This window comes from Monodelphis domestica, chromosome 3 (genome assembly GCF_027887165.1).
Source record: "Monodelphis domestica isolate mMonDom1 chromosome 3, mMonDom1.pri, whole genome shotgun sequence".
NCBI classification, from domain to species: Eukaryota; Metazoa; Chordata; class Mammalia; order Didelphimorphia; family Didelphidae; genus Monodelphis; species Monodelphis domestica.
The window spans coordinates 486211798-486231157 of NC_077229.1; the positions used below are offsets into that span (position 1 = coordinate 486211798).

Sequence of the window (19360 nt, forward strand, 5' to 3'; positions counted from 1 at the left end):
AGAATCTGTTAAGGGCTGATAGGAAGAATACGTAGTAGTCTCCCCCCAAAAAGAAGATTTATGATTTAGATACTGGCTTCAGGTCTGATAGTTACAGGCTTTGGGGGTAGTGACATAATGCATCCTGATATAATACATTCAATATGTACTTGTGTGTTTTTATTTCTGGTAGAGGAAAATTAATATTTTTTTGGCTTTAAATAAAATGTTGGATCAATACTTATTTCTCCCATGGAAGCAAGTGCCCAATGTTTCAGTGATGCATCAGAATCTTTCTTTGAATGGTTTAGGGAATACGATGCCATGCAGTCCAGTGCAACTATGAAACAAACATTTCTGTCTAAGATTTCTGCTTCTTTTCTGTTACAGAACTGATGCAAACTGAAATGCATCACATCCAGACCCTGCTCATCATGTCTGAAATATTTAGAAAAGGAATGAAGGAAGAACTCCAGCTTGATCACAGTACCGTGGATAAAATATTTCCCTGTTTAGATGAGTTACTAGAGGTTCATAGGCATTTCTTCTATAGCATGAAGGAGAGGAGGCAGGAATCCTGTGAAGATAGTGACAGAAATTTTGTCATCAACCGAATTGGGGATATCCTGGTGCAACAGGTAAAAACAATTTAAATGCCTGTGGGTAAAAAATGTTAACCATTTTTAGATTCTTAATGGTTTTCAGAGTTCTTCTACCTGTAAAGATATGGGATAGATGAATAGGAGTTTAAGAAACTTTCTCTCCTTTTTGTTGGCTTGAAAAGCTGATGCTAGGCTATTTTGCTAGTCCATTAGTTACTCTCAGGCTTTGTTTTCTTACTCTGTCCTCACTACTATCCTCACAAGTAATACATATGGACAAAATTCTTCCTCAAGCTCCGCAGAGATATTATAAAAGTGATGATTGATATAATGGTGAAATTAAAAGCATCATAGAATTTTGGACTTGGAAGGGGGTCTTAGTAAATGGACCATCTTGTTCAATCTCTTCCTTTTATAGGCAAAGGAATTTAGAACCTATTTGGTGTCTGATGAGTTGAAATATCCTTATAGGAACTCAATCATATTGATGTGATTCTTGCTACATATTAAATGAGAAAGCCCAAATGAGATGTGGCTAAGTGGAAAGGCTTTTTATAGACTCTTTTAATAAAGTCAGGAGGTCCCAATTTTTGCAAATCATGTTCTCCACTATGTGGCCTTGTTATTGGAATTAATAATATTAGAAGTTACAGTTATATATGAAGTATGGTAATTGGTTTCTGCTCAATGGAAAAACACTGTGAACTGGAATAATGCAATCATTTTAAGGGGTTCATTATTGACACTAATTGGTATGCAGAGGAATTGACAGAATTCTTTCATCTTGTACTCAAAGGAAACATCATTTTCAGGGAACACTTGGTCTAATCTGAAATGCTATAAAATTCACTATAAAATATAGGCCAACATATCACGATGAAGATGATTGTAATTTAGGCTTCAGCATATACTGTAGAGGATGATTCTGGAGCCAGAGGTGGTTGCTGTTCAGTTGTTTCAGTTGTGTCCATTTGGGGTTTTCTTTGCAGGGATATTGGAGTGGTTTATTATTTCCTTCTCCAGCTTATTTTATGGATGTGGAAAATGAGGCAAATAGGGTTAAGTGACTTGCCCAGGGCACAGTTTGTAAGTGTCTGAGGCCAGATTTGAACTCAGGAAAGTAAGTCTTCCTAACTCCAGGCTGGTGCTCTATCTGCTGGGTCACCTAACTGCCCTTACATAGTACTTTAAAATTTGCAAAGTGCTGTACAAATATTATCCCATTTTCTTCTCACAACACCTTCCTGAGAGGAAGTTCATATTATTTTCTCCACTTTACTACAGAAAACAGAGTGTCTTCACTAGTTACATGAGTATTAAGTGTCTGAGGCTGTTTGAACTTAGATCTTCCTAATTTTAGGTACAGTACTCTATTCAGTTTCCTTCATGTATGAATTTTCCTAATATGTAAAAGGTGGAGATTTAAATGTAACTTCTGAGGGTTACTTCTAGATCTATTAGTCTATTGCCAAATTAGAAGGCAAGATAAAAAAATTAGAAGACATTACTGTTCAGGATTACCCAGCTACATTCTGATCTGTTGATTCCCCCCAAAAGGGAAATGGATAAAAGTAATGACAATGACTCTAAAACTATTTTTAAAGTTATTAAACTGAAATAACAGATGATAAAAGACAGAACCATGAAACGGTTTCAATCAAGAGAGATGTAACTTTTTAACAAATCAAAGGATGTGGAAATCAAAGGCAACAGAAAATTTCAAAAACTTGAGTCCTTGATAAATTACTTTGATAAATGTCAAAGAAGATGATACAAGCTTACCATCTCAAAAAATAGAGGGGAAAATGTAGTATTGGAAAAGGAACTTCCAGAGAGATTGATATACTATACAGGTCAGATCACCTCAATTGCATTTATAGAAGAAACCAGTAGTAGACCAATTAGATGCAGAATGAAACACATCTGTTTGTATTTTTTATTGTGATCTATCTTCATTGCATAGGATATGAGAGATAGAATAATTTTTTTATAAAAACAATGACAAAATGTCCTTTAGAAGTCACACATCCCTGAAAATATTTATTGTTTATAGATAAGCAGAGGTGAAATTGCCAAAATGATGGATTTGGAAATTGAGGACCAGAGTTCAAATCCCAGCTTTGGTACTTGACACTTGTGTGATTTTAGTCTTTGCTATAGGGAGGAAAAATGGCTAGCCAAGCAGCTCAACACTTTTTTGGGAACTTCCCTTTAATGAGAGTCCTAGAACTCTGCAAGGTTCAACAAATGCCCATGGTCACCCAGATAGATTGTGTCAGAAATAGGGTTTAAACTGAGATCTTCCTGGCTTTAAGGTTTACGCATTTAAGTCCACTGGCCCCCCTTCTCTCAGTTTTGAAAGTTACCAGATTTGTAAACCATCATTAACTTACATTTCCATTAGTTTTCAGAAGAAAATGCAACTACAATGAAGAAAATATATGGAGAATTCTGTAGCCATCATAAAGAAGCTGTCAGTCTCTTCAAAGAGTTGCAGCAGAACAAAAAGTTTCAGAATTTCATCAAAGTGAGTATCTTACAATCCTGTTTGTTATGTGTCAAAATGAATTATTGTGTGGTAATAATAAGTTATTGTTGCAGCCTGTGGGACTATCATTTGTGTATGTTTCCTCTAGGGTCTCTCCAGTTTCTACTTCCTGTGGTATTTTTAGGGGAATGAGAAGGAAATAGAAGATTTGTGGCTTAGATGAAGGGGGCGCTTTTCTTTCTCCCTATTACAGGATTATTTTCTTCCCAATTTCCTTTGCTTATTTGGTTTATATTTGTAAAAGTACTCATTATTTTCTCAACTTCTGGGTGAATCTGTAATCCTGGCTTATAGTACAGACATGCTACATTTCTTCTCCATCTGCCTGCACAGTCACGAGCACGTAGAATATGTTCTTGGAATGTTCAAGACGTGTGTGGGCCTGGGTGATTTGACAACTGAGCAGAGAAGGCTAGCTAATCTTGATGTTTTTCCTGCTCCCCTCATAGACTAGGTTTAGAACAGTAGTCTACAAGGCAAGTGAATTTTCTCCATCATTGTTTCCCATCCTTCCCTAGTTCATGAAGCAGTGTGGCTGCTAAGTGGTACAGTGGATAAGAATGCTGGACCTGGAGTCAGGAAAGCTCATCTTTCTGAGTTCAAATCTGGCTATAGACATTTACTTGCTATGTGACCTTGGGCAAGTCATTTCACCCTGTTTGCCTCAGTTTCCTTATTGGTAAAATGAGCTAGAGAAGTAAATGGTAAATAAGTCCAGTATCTTTGCCAAGAAAACTCCAAATGAGGTCATCAAGAGTCAGATGTGATTGAAACAACTAAACAACAAATGTGGAAAGGAGGCTGGATTTGGAGTCAAAAGTCCTTGGGTTTAAAACCTTACTTTCATGACTTTGAGTAAATCTCTTAACCATTCTGAGCTTCAATGTCCTTATTTGTAAAATGCTCAGGTTAGACAAGATAGTCTCTAAGATCCTATTCGGCTATAAATTTGTTATATCTCATGATAGCATGAAGATTTTTCCTGGTGTTTTTTAAAGGAAAACCTTCCTTTAAGAGAAGGTGAACTGAAAATATTCAGTACATGCACAGCCAAAAATATAGTAACCTCAGGGTGAACCCTGCTTCTGATTTTTCATTTTTTAAAATTAAAGTACTTGGATGTTAGTGCTTTAGGAGAAGCTAATAGGAAATAAGATTCAGTAAAGCTTAAAATGTAAATTTCATTTTTGTTTTTCTTATCTTTTTAAAGGTCTGTCTCTTTTTAAGCCTTTAAAATTGCTAATCATCATCAGGCTCCAGCTCAAAGATATAATTACATGAAATTATTCTGGGCCAAATGAAGAACTAACCACAAAAATTATACATGGGCTATATACATCACTGCTTTTAGGAATTTTCACTTTTCTTGAATTAGAAATAAGGCAGACAAAATTAAAACCTCTAAATTTCTCATGAATGAATAAAAACCATTTATTAAGTATTTGTTATTGTTTTGCCATTTTCAGTTGTATCTGTCTCTTTTTGACTTATTTGGGGTTTTCTTGGGTAAAGATACTAGTATGGTTAACCAAATCCTTCTCAGGCTCATTTTATAGATGGGGAAACTGAGGCAAAGAGGGTTAAATAAATTGCTCAGAGTCACATGGCCAATAAGTATTCTAGTCTAGATTTGAATTCAGGAAGAGGAATCTTCCTAACTACAGACCACTGCACCATTTAGCTGTGTGCTAAATACAATGCTAAGTGGTAGAGATACAAACGTAAATATGAGACAGTTCTCTCAAAGATCTTACATTCTAATGAGAGAGGAAACATATTGGGAAGAGAATTATCATCTGGGAAATCATGAGAATATTAAGTGAAATGTTATAGCATTCCATGAATGCACCCTTTAAAAATAAAGATGGTGTAGCCAACTCAAATATTTATTTACCTCTGTTATAATGTATTTCTTGTAATGTTAAGCTAAAGTTTTAGAGATTAATAAAACATACAGTGTGTGGTTTAAATGAACTTATGTATATATTCAGGTGCGAAACAGTAACCTTTTGGCTCGACGTCGTGGAATTCCAGAGTGTATTCTATTAGTCACTCAGCGTATCACAAAATACCCAGTTTTAGTGGAAAGGATTCTACAATACTCCAAGGGTAAGTGGCAAGTTCAGGGGGAAATGTTTATCCTTCTTATTCACATACTCTGAAATTTGATTGCATCTTGAAAGCGTACAAATTCCTGCTGTGTCTGGTTCACAAAGTATAGAGTATATAAAAGTCTGTACATTTGGATTTAGTACGGCAAGTATTTAGGGATTAGAGTGCTTAGCCAACATTCCAAATAGCCCCAATTTGACCACACCAGACTTTATCCCCCTGGAGTCCAGTGCCTCATTCCCTCTGACCTTCGTTTTCCCCACCAAGTTTATGCTTGCATCTGGATTGTCTTAATCCTCCTCTTTCCTCTGTCCCAGCCCACTTGCCAGTTATTAAACTGTTCCGTTCTTACCCTGCTGCCAAAGTTCAACCAAAACGTTAGGCAGAGAGCTATTGTTATGAGGAGCGGCTTCTGACACTCCAGTCCAAGGAGTTATGGACATGAGGAGAACGCTGAAATAGAAAGGATGATCTGTGTGACACAATTACTTGTTGCAATGACTGAATGCTCTGGCTTACTAGAGAGAGCTCCTACTAAGTATGGGGGCACATCTGCCTATTTGCAATGGTGGAGAGATGAGAGACACTGCTGGTACAGGGAAATGCTCTGGGGTTTGCCTACTGATCCCTACTGATGACTAGTAGATCAATCTATTTCCTAACCTCTTCCTCCCTCACTCCCTCCCTTAACCACCCACTTCTGGAAGCCTTTTGGCTTCCTCCCTCCCCCCTGAGTGGACTAAAATACTCTAGTTTTCTTTCTCAGGTAAGGGGTTTATTGGGATAACAGGATGGGAAACTGAGGTAAGAGGGATGAGAGTTTCCCTAAACTACAAGGAGAAATTAGGAGGGTTATGGAAATAATCAGTTTTGTCACAAACTGTGACAGAGAGACTGTTAGAGAGATGAATGGAGGACAACTGTTTAAAATCTACTTTCTTTTTCACAAAACCACCAAGAAAAGTCTCTCCTTCAGCTTGGCTTTCCTCCAACTCTTGGTCAGTCAAATCTGTTTCATTGGTGGAGTGGTTTCCTCCTTTGGCACAGATGATAACCCTTCCATGCCTTAGGGTATCTTCATGAGTTTTCTGTGGCCAAAAAAAGACCCCTCAAAACAAAACCATTCCAAGAAACAATCTCAACAGAACAACTTATAACCTAGTGGCCAGACTTCTAGTGCAGGTCCTCGTCCCTTGGCTAGTTAATTCTTGGGGGAGCTTGGGCATCTAGGTGGCTCAGTGGATTGAGAAGTCAGGCCTGGAGTCAGGAAGTCCTGGGTTCAAAAGTGAACTTGGACATTTCTTAATTGTGTGACCCTGAGCAAGTCACTTAACTCCCATTGCCTAATCCTACCACTCTTCTTCCTTGAAGAGGTTCCTTCCTTAGAACCAATACAATGTATTGATTCTAAGATATAAGGACTGAACAAAGACAATATGAATAACAGCTTCCTTTATACACTTACAGGTGTATTAGCAGGTGATGCTAATATCTCAGGTAGAGAAAGGATGCCCTTAGGTGGCAGAGATAGTGAGTACCTTCACATTTTTGTTATTATCATTGTTTCAGTCATGTCTGACTCTTTGTGAACCCTTTTGGGGTTTTCTTGGGAAAGATACAGAAATGGGTTGTCATTTCCTTCTCTAGCTCATTTTACAGATGAAAAAAAGGGAGGCAAATAGGTTAAAGTGACTTGTCCAGGGTCACACAGCTAGAAACCCCGAGGTCATGTTTCCACTCAGGAAAATGAGTCTCCCTGACTCCCGGTTCAGCACTGTACCATCTAGCTATCTGGCTTCATTTTAGAGGTGGGCACATTTGGTACATGTTGAGGGACAGAGAATAGTGGGTGGAGATTATTGGGAAAGGAGTAGCAGGAAATTAAAAAAAAAAAAGGTACTCTGGGAACAAATTGTAAATGGCCCCAAACCCTTCAGAACTCACTGGCTAAGAAATAGGAAGATACTGAAAATCGCAACAAATTACAATGTTGGGCAGCACTCCTTTTGAGTCAAGTCTGGGTCTACTCTGTTTAAGGAAATAAAAACATACAGATAATTCCTGACTTTAAGGATTTTACAGTCTACTGGGTGACACAATATGCGTACAGATCAATGTTGCATTAAGGTAGTCAAAAGATAAGGCCTCCCTGCCCATTTCAGTAGAATGATATCCGGAAGAAACAATTGACCCATTTATTTATAAAGGTCAGCACTGGACCTGGGGTCAGGAAAACTTGTCTTCCTGAGTTCAAATCTGGCCTCAGATACTTATTACTCTGTGACCCTGGGTAAGTCACTTAATCCTGTTTGCCTCAGTTTACTCACCTGTAAAATGAACTAGAAAAGAAAATGGCAAACCTCTCCAGTGTTGTTGCCAAGAAAATCCCAAATGGGATCACAAAGAGTTGGATATGACTGAAACAACTGAATAACAACCAATTACAAAGATGGGTCAAACTAAAGCATAAACTATAATGCATAAACAGCTCTAATAGTACCTCATAGGAATCATGGGACTGAAATAGTTTTTAACCAATAAAATGTTCCATAAATGCAACTCATTATTAGTGGTAGTAATGATAGAAGATGACCAGTGGTATGCTTGATCTGCGTTACCTTTTGGAGAAATTATAATAAGGACAGATATGTTGATGCTGAGAATTAAAAATGGACAGGATTTAGAAAGGTGGAAGGGGGGCTAACTCCACTTTTCTGTTTATCAACCAATTGTCTGCTTCTAATCTTTGATTAATGACTTCAAAATCTTTATAGGCATTTCTGTAGCTTTCTTGATATTTAAGTTAACAATGGCAGCCATTCAAAATTACATTTTTAGAGTTCTTATGATTCTATAATAGGGAATTTTGAAAGAATTCATTATATTCCTTGTGGCAATAGAACTATCAGATAATATATTTAACTAAATTAAAAGTACTGAAGAACACAATATTTTTTCTTAGATAAAGATGATTAATTTTACTGTGTTTATTCTTGGCTTTATACAGAAGGAACTGAAGAACATAAAGACTTGTGCAAAGCCCTTTGCTTAATTAAGGACATGATTGCAGCAGTGGATTTAACAGTCAACGAGTATGAAAAAAAGCAAAAATGGCTGGAGATCCTGAATAAAATAGAAAACAAAACTTGTACAAAGCTTAAAAATGGCCACGTTTTTAGGAAGCAAGCTCTGATAAGTAAAGAAAGAACCCTGTTATATGATGGTCTTGTTTACTGGAAGACTGCAACAGGCCGATTCAAAGGTAAAATATCTCTGCATACCAATTCCTTGAACTTCTCTGACCTTGTTATTAATTTAGCAGAAAGCTGACTTTTAAATGAAAAATGATACCACCTATACACGTGTGGTCATAAAATAGTTGGTATAATTTTAAGTGTCCTTGTATGGAAGATCAAGTTATGAATTCAAACAACCCCAATATGGGTGGGAGGTGATTTATTTTCCCAAGTGAGAGCTTTTATAGTTAGCTTCCAAAACAAGGGGATGCTTTATGAATTTCTAAGTATAGAAGTTAGGGTCTGCATTGATCATACAAGTATACCCTACAAATGAATTCTTGGTTTCTTCAGTGTTGAAATGAATATGAAGTAGGAATTAGAATTACAGAACTCTAATTATTGGTGCAAAAGTCTTTTTTGTTCAGCAAAGTGTTGGTTTTTTTTTTGTAAATTTCCTCATAAATTATATAAGTAATTTTTATGAACCATCACACTCAAATATGCATTTTGTTTTAAAGATATAACCTGGGGCAGCTGGGTAGCTGAGTGGATTGAGAACCAGACCTAGAGACGGGAGGTCCTAGGTTTAAATCTGGCCTCCGCCACTTCCTAGCTGTGTGACCCTGGGCAAGTCACTTGACCCCCATTGCCTAGCCCTTACCACTCTTCTGCCTTGGAGCCAATACACAGTATTGACTCCAAGATGGAAGGTAAGGGTTTAAAAAAAAAAAAGATATAGCCTGCTGCCATTTATATATGTGTATGTGTGTGTGTGTGTGTTTATATATATATATGAAAGGTTTAGATGGGGAAACAGAAAACATAGGGACAGGCTTTGCCTTAGATTAGGAATGTGACACATAAAATCTAAAATGCAAGAACTATCTATTAATGTTTAAAATTTAATATTGGGTTTATTTTTGTTGATATAAAAATTCATCATATTCCAACATGGCACCCATTTGCATTTATTTGTTGCTTTTTAAAAAGCTGTAGGGTTTTTAAAAAATTAATGTTATTTTGAACTGAACAATTAATAACTTAATATGATATTTTGAATTAATTAAAATTTTAATTAATTTAATTATGATTTAAAAGTATTGATTGATCATTTTAAATTACTTTAAATTATCTTAATATTATATATTTTTCTCTCAAGTAGAAAAGCCTCTAATGGGGGTCACCTTTGGAATCATCTAATTAAAATTATTGTAAATTCCATAATTAAACTAAGTTGGAAAGTGTTTTTATTAAAAAAAAATTTTTTTTAAACCTTTACCTTCCATCTTGGAATCAATACTTTGTATTGGTTCCAAGGCAGAAGAATGGTAAGGGCTAGGCAATGGGGGTTAAGTGACTTGCCCAGGGTCACACAGTTGGGAAGTGTCTGAAGCCCGACTTGAACCTAGAACCTCCCATCTCTAGGCCTGGCTCTCAATCCACTGAGTACCCAGCTGCCCCCATAAAGTTTTTTTTTTTAAGTTTTTAAAAGTACATAATTTTATTATACAAAGAAAATGAACTGTGGTATATTGCTCATTAAATTTTACTGATCGTTTTCTTTAAAGATATTCTTGCTCTGCTTCTAACTGATGTGCTACTCTTCTTACAAGAAAAAGACCAGAAATATATCTTTGCAGCAGTCGTAAGTATCTAAGTCTCTGTCATAGATTGAATATTTTAATTGCCTTTATTTCATGATTCTTAAGAACCTGATATCCAGTATCCAGAGGTTCTGATTGAATTCAAAAAACTCTTAGTGCCTGCTTTGTTAAAGCATGATGCTAGTGTTAAATAGACCAAGTTGAAAAATGGCTCAGTACCTAGAAAGCTGGATTTTGAGTCAGACCAGACCTGTGTTCAAGTGTCATCAACTAACACATACTGCTTCTGAGACCCTGGCATGCCACTTAATTCCTTAGCTCCTCAGGCAACTCTTTAAGTTAACAGGAACATCTAGGTGGCACAGTGGATAGTGCTGCAAGCCTAGAGTTGGGATGACCTGGATTCAGATATGTCCTCAGATAATTAATTCCTAGCTGTGTGACCCTGGGCAAGTCAATTAACTCCAGTTGCCCAGCTCTTGATCTTGTGCCTTAGACTTGATACTTAGGACAGAAGGTAAGGGTTTAGAAAAAAAAAAACTGTAGGTTAGCACAGTGCTTGCACAAAGGGAGCCTTTAATAAATGTTTATTGATTGATTGAATGAATATTTGCTGATCTACATTGAAGAAGGGAACTTTTTCATGGATACCTCCCTCTCTTGATGAGATTACGAGTCCTGCCCAAGACACAGAAGTAGAAAACTTCAATAAAGTTTTCATCTAAAGCAAAAACTTACTTATTATGAAATTCTGTTACCTGGATCGTGTTAGAATGAGAATTAGATATTGGAATTTAAAAGTTCTTTCTTTCTCAATGACTGTTAGTCACTGCAACAGCAAAAATCAGGGCCATGGCAAAGAACTACTCAGTAGTGGAATGGCTCTCATGGGTGGCCTTGCTGCAGATTTCATTCTTCACCGTTACCCACAAACCATAGCTCTCGATAAATTAAAGGATAGCATAATCAAAATCTTAGGATGAAGCAATGCCTTCACTGAAATAGAACTTTTTGGAATAAATAAAATACATTTGAGGATGGATGATAGTAAAATACTATTAATAAATATTTCATTAATCCAACATGTTATCGTATTCAAAGAGATCAACCAAGTGCTAGGTGTATCTGAAAACCAGGCACTGTTATTCTTTTAATTCATTTATATATCTATCTTCCTATCTATTTATTTATAACATTCATTTAAAATAATTTTGCATTCCAAATTATCTCCCTCAAACTCCTCTCCCACCCTTTAAGAGGGCAAGCAATATGATGTCAATTATGTAAAATCGTGTAAAACATTTACATATTGGGCAAGTTGCAAAAAACCACAAAAGCAAAAATAAAAACAGAAAAGCAAGGTGAAAAAAAGAAAGTTTAAAAAAAGTATGCTTCTATCTATTCAATACATCAATTCTTCCTGGAGGTAGATAGCATTTTTCATTATGGATCCATTAGACTTGTCTTGGATCATTGTTCTGATCAGAGTAAGGTAAGCCTTTCACAGCTGAGCATCATTATAATATAACTGTTACTGTGTATAATGTTCTTCTGTTTCTGCTTACTTCAATTTGCATCAGTTTATATAGGTTTTTCCAGGTTTTCCTGAAACCACCCTACTTGTCATTTCTTATGACAGTAATATTACATCATAATCATATACCACAACTTTTTCAGCCATTCCCCATGATGGGCATTGCTCAATTTTCAATTCTTTGTCACTATAAAAAGAGCTTTTTTAAGTGTTTTTGTACAAATAGGTCCTTTTCTTCTTTTCTTTGATCTTTGGGATTTTGCTGGGTCAAAGGGTATATATAGTTTTATGTTTTTGGGAACAGTTCCAAATTGTTCTCTAGAATAGTTAGAGAAGTTCACAGCTGTGCTAACAGTGCATTTTTGTCCCTGGTCATATTACCATCAACATCTGTCATTTTCTTTTTATCTTAGCCAATCTGAGAGATATGAGGTTTTAATTTGCATTTCTCTAATTAATAGTGATTTAGAACATTTTATGTAACTATTGATAACTGATTTCTTCTTCTGAAAATTACCTGTTCATATCCTTTGATCATTTATCAATTGAGGAATAGCTCTTATTTTTATAAATTTGTCTCAGTTTCCTATATATTTGAAAAATAAGGTCTTTCTTTATCAGGGAATGTTGGTGTAAATCTCCCCTCCCCAAGATTTGTACTTTACTACTAATTTAGGCTACATTGTTTTGTTTGTGCAAAAGCTTCTTTATCATGTAATCAAAAGTATCCATTTTACTTCCCATGATCCTCTTTATCTCATTTGGTCATAAACTCTTGCCTTTTCAATAGATCAGATAGTTAAAATTTTCTATACTCCTCTAATTTACTTATGATTTCATCCTTTATGTCTAAATCATTTACCCATTTTGACCTTATTTTGATATAAAGTGTGAGATGTTGATCTATTCCTAGTTTCTGCCAAACTGCTTTCCAGTTTTCCCAATAAATTTGTGACAAAGTGAGTTTTTGTCCCTAGAGCTTATATCTTTCATTTCTCAAACATTAGATTACTATAGTAATTTACTACTGAAAATACTGTTCTCGAAGAAGCAAATTCATCCTCAGCACTGGTTGCATTTAAGTTTCTTTCTAAAAAATTTTTATTTTTTAAAAATATTTTATCATGTTTACATGATTCATTTTCTTTCCTTCCCCTCTTCTCTTCCCACTCCCAGAACTGACAAGCAGTTCCACTGGGTTGTACAAATGTTATCACTTGATACCTATTTCCGTATTATTCATTTTTGCAATAGGCATTTACGTTTCTTAATCTTTTTATAGATCATATTGTAGATGTCATAAACATACCAATTATTAAGTGCATGAAGAACTGGCATGACAGCTAATATTCAAGGATAGTCTCATTTTCAACTAACGTCTTCCCTTACTATTTCAGTCACCCCTTTCCTGTTATGAGAAGCTGAAATTTTCCTATTCCTTGTGCCCTTTATAAAAGACAAACTCAAATCTTGCCTGTCTGGAGTATCAAATATAATAAATCCTAATTGTTCTAAATCAAGAAATAAGAGCAGAGGAAAGCAGCTAGAAGTCCCCAACAGGGAAGTTAAAAGCAAATAGGAGGAAATTCTAAGAGGTCTTGAGTGCCCCAGAGTCTTGGTGTTCTCTGTATGTTCTTCTTGCTAAAAGGGCCTGCAGCCAGGCCCTAGATTTTACTCAGGGGCAAAATTAACTCAAACCCTCCCAGGTCTGCTATTCCATAACTTTGCTCACAATTATCTCATTTGATGTTGTGGGATTGTGGGTGGTTAAATGAAATCCCCTCGTCTCACTGGTATCCCAGCTCACAATAATAAAATTCTCACTGCCTATCTCATAGGATTGCCCTCAGAAGAATAATTTGTGAAGTATGAAGTTCTATGTAAATCATGAGTTATCAATAGATATTTATTAGATAAATGAATAAATCAGTGAATAAAAAAAGAAATATTTCAGAGAGTTTTAAAAGACTCAGATATTGAAAATTGAGTTTATCAAGGAGATGGAACATGTGGAGGATAAATATATTTGATTCTACTTTGACAGGTGAAGACATGATGTATGGATGATTATGAGAAATGTTAATAGAGATTTTCCCCTAAAATCTGGGATACTGAGGCTAGGCAGCACTCTTAAAGGTGAAGGGGGCAACTGTAGTATGGATAAGGGAAATAAAATGAGCTATTTTAAGTTAAAAACATTATATAAATATAGAATTATCATTGGTATTACTAGAATCAGTTGTCTTCCTTAATGAAATTACTGATGACTAGAATTAGTGACTTCAAAAAATAAATGTGGGCTATGTATGCCATTGTGGCAAAAAATAGAAGCCCCTTCTCCAAACCAATCTAGACTCTACAGTCCCATGGTGTCTCTTAGACTCTGCTAAGTTTACATCTTGATAACGTTAATTTTTCATGTAATGCCCTTTCTAGGTACTCAACCTAGGGTTATTATGGGTCAGATTCTCCAGAGAGTGGCTGCCACTTGTATTTAAAGAGGTTTACTATTAGTACCCACTCTTACAATAGTAAACACACACTGGTATGCTTCCCTTTAATAGTACTTAAAGGATTGCCCAAAGTGTTGTATGTATATTGTTTCATTCCATTATCATAACAACCCTAAGAGGTAGATGCTATTATTATCCCAATTTTTCAGACTAGGAAACTGAGGCTGAGAGAGGTTAAGTGGCTTTCCCAGGATCATGTAGCTAGTCAGTATCTGAGACAAGATTTGAACTCAGATCTTCCTACCTCCAAGCCTAGAAATTAGTTCATCATCTACTAGGTCACCTACCTACATGTAGCATGAATGAGCTTTCATAGTGGTTTGTAGCTGAATTTCTAGACACCAGTATTCTAGAAATATGAAATCTATACAGCTCTTTCAGAGTAACTTCTATATGCATAATGAGTAGAGATGTTAGCTCATAAATGTCCAGCCATGTAAAAGTCATCTCAAAGACAGTTTTGACATGTAAAGGAAACACACCAATAGTTAAGTATCTAAGTATAAAAAATTACTAATTTTTCTATAGAGAATCCCAATAATACTAGAACATCTAAGAAGGAGGGTTCCAGATGAAAACTCCATTCCCTTTTTATTTCTTTTCCTTTTAACCTTTCTTGTTTGTTCTTTGTAGAAATGATTCAAATTAGGGATCCCTTACTTGCTCAGATCTTCAGTGAACAATTCCTCTGTACGTGTGCATGTCAATATCTTTTTTAATGTGTGTTCTATTTTTTTAATTCTCATTTTTATTTCATTAGCCAGCTAGTTCTATTGAATCACTACTGACCAAAGTTATCTTGGAAGTTCATGTAATGGGCATGGTTACAGTTATCATGAATTCCCCCAAAGCACTTTGTATCGGACTACATGGACTAATGTTTTGACCTAGAATCACATCTCATGTTCTTATGTAACTTTTAAGGAAAATGGGCTGAAGAAATGTTATAAGGACCCAATGAATTCAGCCAAACTTTAGATGTGGTATAGCTATAGAATTCTAGAAATAATTGGCAGACCAACTTGGGCATGCAGTAATGAGAGGGGATGACATTTTTTTCTGAGCAAAGGCGTCATGTGGTTTATAAGACAAAAAGGCAAAGCCACAAATAGCCACAAGCTCCATAAACAATGGTTAGACTCACAACCCAAAGGACAGACTCCACATGTACACAAGAACTGTAGGATCATTCAATAGTATGTTCAACCATGACTTTCTGTGTAAGACAATATACCATTGGATGGTGTTCATAATGGTGACAAATAGTTATCAAGTTAATGAATTGTGGTCTAATTTACATATTTTTGAGGTTAATCAATTGTTCATTTATTTAAATTCTTAGTCATTAATTAGAGATCTCAGTGCATGAAAGTTTTGACTGAGCCTGATTCCTCATTCTTTAGTATCCAAAATAAGATTTGTGCCATTTGACCACGTTCATAACGTTTTCAACACATTTTTATTTACTTATGGTTTTTAATTCTTCTTTGTGGTTTTTAATTCTATGAGATGTGACATAATCTAGTGAATTATAGGACCAATCTTGTAGTGAGAACATCCTATGTTTATATAGATATAGCTCTATTAGCTGAGTGACCACTTAAACCCCCAATGTTCTAAGCAGTTAGGATTTCTAAGTTACAGAGAAGTTACTGGTTTGTATTTTGTTACAAGGAGTTTCAGTACTAGGAGTTGCCTACACTTATGAAATCATAGGTCTGGGCCAAAAAGTAAAACAGAACATAACCCCCCAAGAAAAAACCCCAAACTCTAACGTACCACAAAAGTCTTTACCCAGTAATCTCACCATGGAACAGACCCTGGGTCTATGACAGTGAAATATATACTCCAAAGTTTCTATCAAAATTGAAAAGTTTTTAGCCTGGGCCATGAATACTTGTATCTACTATCTGAGGAACAACCCAAACATAGAAGAGATTATCACAAGAATATTGTCCATAAAGAGAAGATTACATAGAGGTCTGTGGGGTATGAGATGGACAAAAGTACTTCTTCTGTACAGAGTGGCAGCATTTTCACTTTTAGGATGATGGAAGAGTAGGGTGGTGGATAATTGAGTCAAAGGGTTCTAAGGATCGTAATATTCTAAAATTGTCTATAGACATTAACTTAGGGTGCAGCTAGGTGACTCAGTGAATTGATAGGTCTAGAGAAAGGAAGTCCTGGGTTCAAATTTGGCCTTAGAATACTTCCTGGCTTTGTGACCCCGAGCAAATCACTTAACCCCCATTGCCTAGCCCTTACCACTCTTCTGCCTTAGAACCAATACATGGTATTGATTCTAAGATGGAAAGTAAGAGTTTAAAAATAAACATAACTTTTCTTAATGCCTAATCTTTGTCTAGCAACCATTAGAGATGACATTTGCTAGAGAAACTAAACCATAGTTATCTTTGCATTCTTATTATATACAAAAACCAGAATACATAAAGATGGAAGGATGGAAGGATAACTCCTTGGTTCACATCAGACATTGAAAAGAGGAATTGTCATAGTTTCTGCTTATTTTCTCCTGTTTAATCTTAGTGCCTTCCTTCTGGGACTATTCCCAATATAAGTTGTATATATCTTATTTGTGCAAAGTTAATTGCATGTTGTTTCTCCCAAGGTTCTTGAGAGCAGAGATTGTTTATTGAAGCTTAGTATGGTATCTGGCACATAGTAGATAATGAATAAATGCTCATTGACCGATTGACTCCCCAAAGGTAGCAAGTTGTCTCATTGCATGGGGCATTTGAAATTCTTGCCTCTTCATGGATGAGTATAATTATAAGATTATCACAAAGAATTGGACCTCATTTACCATCCTCCATGAAGATGAAGTAGAGATAGTTTATAAAGACCTGATAAGCTTCTCCAAACCAAGTCAATATAAAATGATGTTTAGTGATGTCATTGAAAAAGTAAGAATAGGAGAACTATTCAAAAATAGCTTTTAAAAATATTAATTGGTGTAATACCACTATTGAGTCTGATTATCAAAGAGAGCATAAAAAAGAGGAAAGGACCTACTTGTACAAAAATGTTTATGGCAGCTCTTTTTGTGGGGGCAAAGAATCAGAAATTAAGGAGATATCCAACAATTGGGGAATGGCTGAACAAATTGTGATATATGATGGTGATGGAGTACTATTGTGCTATAAGAAAGAGGAGTAAGATGATTTCATAAAAAAAAGCTGGAAAGATCTACATGAACTGATGCGAGTGAAATAAGCAGAACTAGGAAAACATTGGACCCAGTATGAGCAATATTGTATGACAATCTACTATGAAACACTTAGCTACTCTCAGCTGTACAACGATCCAGGACAATTTGGAAGAACTTAAAACAATGAAAGCTGTTCACCTCCAGAGAAAGAACTGTTGGATTTGGAATGCAGATGAAAATATATGATTTTTCACATTAGTTTATGGTTTTATTTTGGAGTTTGGGTTTTATGTGAGTACTCCCTTATACCAATGACCAATATGGAAGTATGTTTTGCAAGATAATGCATGCATAACCCAGATCAAATTGTTTACCATCTCTTGGGGTGGGGGGAGGGAAAGGATGGAGGGAGGCAATGTGGATCTTATAATTTCAAAAAATGTATGTTGAAAATTGTTATTGCATGTGATTTGGAAAATAAAATATCTTTGAATAAAAAAGAAATTAAAAAAAAGAAAAATATGGCTTGGGATCAAGAATATAAAAGAGGCCAAAAGGCTTATAGTCTACTCAGAAATTTGTGTGTGTGCATAGATGTGCATATGCATATGCATATACATATATACCTGGTATATACATACATTATTACATACACAAATTCTTGACTATCTCCTGTAGAGTTCAAACAGAAGAGTTCATTACTGGTGGTGAGATTCTCTAAATGTTTCCATTCAAAATTAACATTACACTAATTGTATTCAACATTACAAGAGATCCTCAGTGAAATTCATGTAGTGTAAAAGAGATTGTGTAATCAGAAAAACAAAATGGTTATAAAATGCATATTACCTTATATAGCTTGATAGGCAAGCAGCCTGTCAAGTTAGTCTATCAATATATATGAATAGTTCAGATGGAATGTTGCAGATGGACTGAGAGTTGTGCTAAAAGGAAGAATTTGGAGTGCTTTGCAGTTGGGAAATTATGCCATGCTTTCAATAAGCCCAGACGGTGATGCTGTAAGAATCCATTTCCTTAAAACCCATATTCTGACAGTGCTGTCATATGAGTGTTAATCATTGAACACTAGAATTTCTGAAGAATAAAATCAAAAGTAACCCAAAGGGCAATGGAAGTGTTCATAGTGAGTACGAAAGGAAGCTGAATTTATAACCAAAAATGACATGATGAGGAGTGACATAAAATATATCAAGCCCATATAACTGTGAATAATTGAAAATGAGATTCAACAATGTGCTACATTGGTAATGTTGCAGCAGCAAAGATTGGAAAGCCTTTCTATTGTACATTTGTTAGATCCTCCATGGAAGAGTTTGTGAAAGATATAGATGCAAATCACATAGTCTAAGAAGGTATAGCAGGAGTACATGAGATTCCATACCATTAGATCAGAGATCCATTACAATCTGCCTACTAATTTCTCAATTTATGATTTCTAACTGAAAATAGTAAATAACCTTAAGAACAAAAATGTAAATAAAACCATAGTTCAGGAAATTGCTATATATAGCATCTTTGGCAGTGAATTATTCCCGGTATAAATATATCCAAAGAGACTTAAATTTGTCAAGGATCTTTCTTTGATAGGAAAGGAAGGATATTTCATTTTTCTTGGTATACTTTCCACAAATGCTGGTCATTTTTCCTTCTTTGAAAGATGGATCCATGAACTCTTATTATGTTCACATAGATTCATCACTTAAAGGCCAACATTTTGATTCTGAATCTCTTTAAACTTGGCTAATCTGGTTGGAAGATAGACATATGCTCAGTCTATGGGCCCATACTCCTAGCTTTTCCTGCTCAGTGGAGATTCCCAGAGGCATCATAGTAGGTAGAGGAAGACTTATACACAAAATGAAGACAACTGAATCTTGTGTACCAGCATCCATTGTAGAAGATGGAAAAGTAGAGATATTTTATGAAAACGTTGACAAGGTTTCTTCAAACTAAGTAAACATACTGTATATTTGGTAACATTTGCCTTGATATTTGGTAATATAATTTTGTAAAGACCATCAAGAAATTTGGATTTGCAA

The 19360-nt window shown here is 35.5% G+C and overlaps 1 protein-coding gene across 12 annotated transcripts in view; it reads left to right on the forward strand.

Moving 5' to 3' along the window:
- The window catches only part of ARHGEF28 (Rho guanine nucleotide exchange factor 28), a 373512-nt gene that overhangs the window by 280859 nt on the left and 73293 nt on the right, over nt 1-19360 (forward strand). For all 12 annotated transcript variants that reach the window (XM_056824748.1, XM_056824754.1, XM_056824753.1 and 9 more), the window contains 5 exons: nt 370-617; nt 2986-3108; nt 5121-5238; nt 8249-8503; nt 10049-10125. In XM_056824748.1, the coding sequence (XP_056680726.1) occupies nt 370-617; nt 2986-3108; nt 5121-5238; nt 8249-8503; nt 10049-10125 (821 nt within the window). The remainder of the gene's footprint in view (nt 1-369; nt 618-2985; nt 3109-5120; nt 5239-8248; nt 8504-10048; nt 10126-19360) is intronic.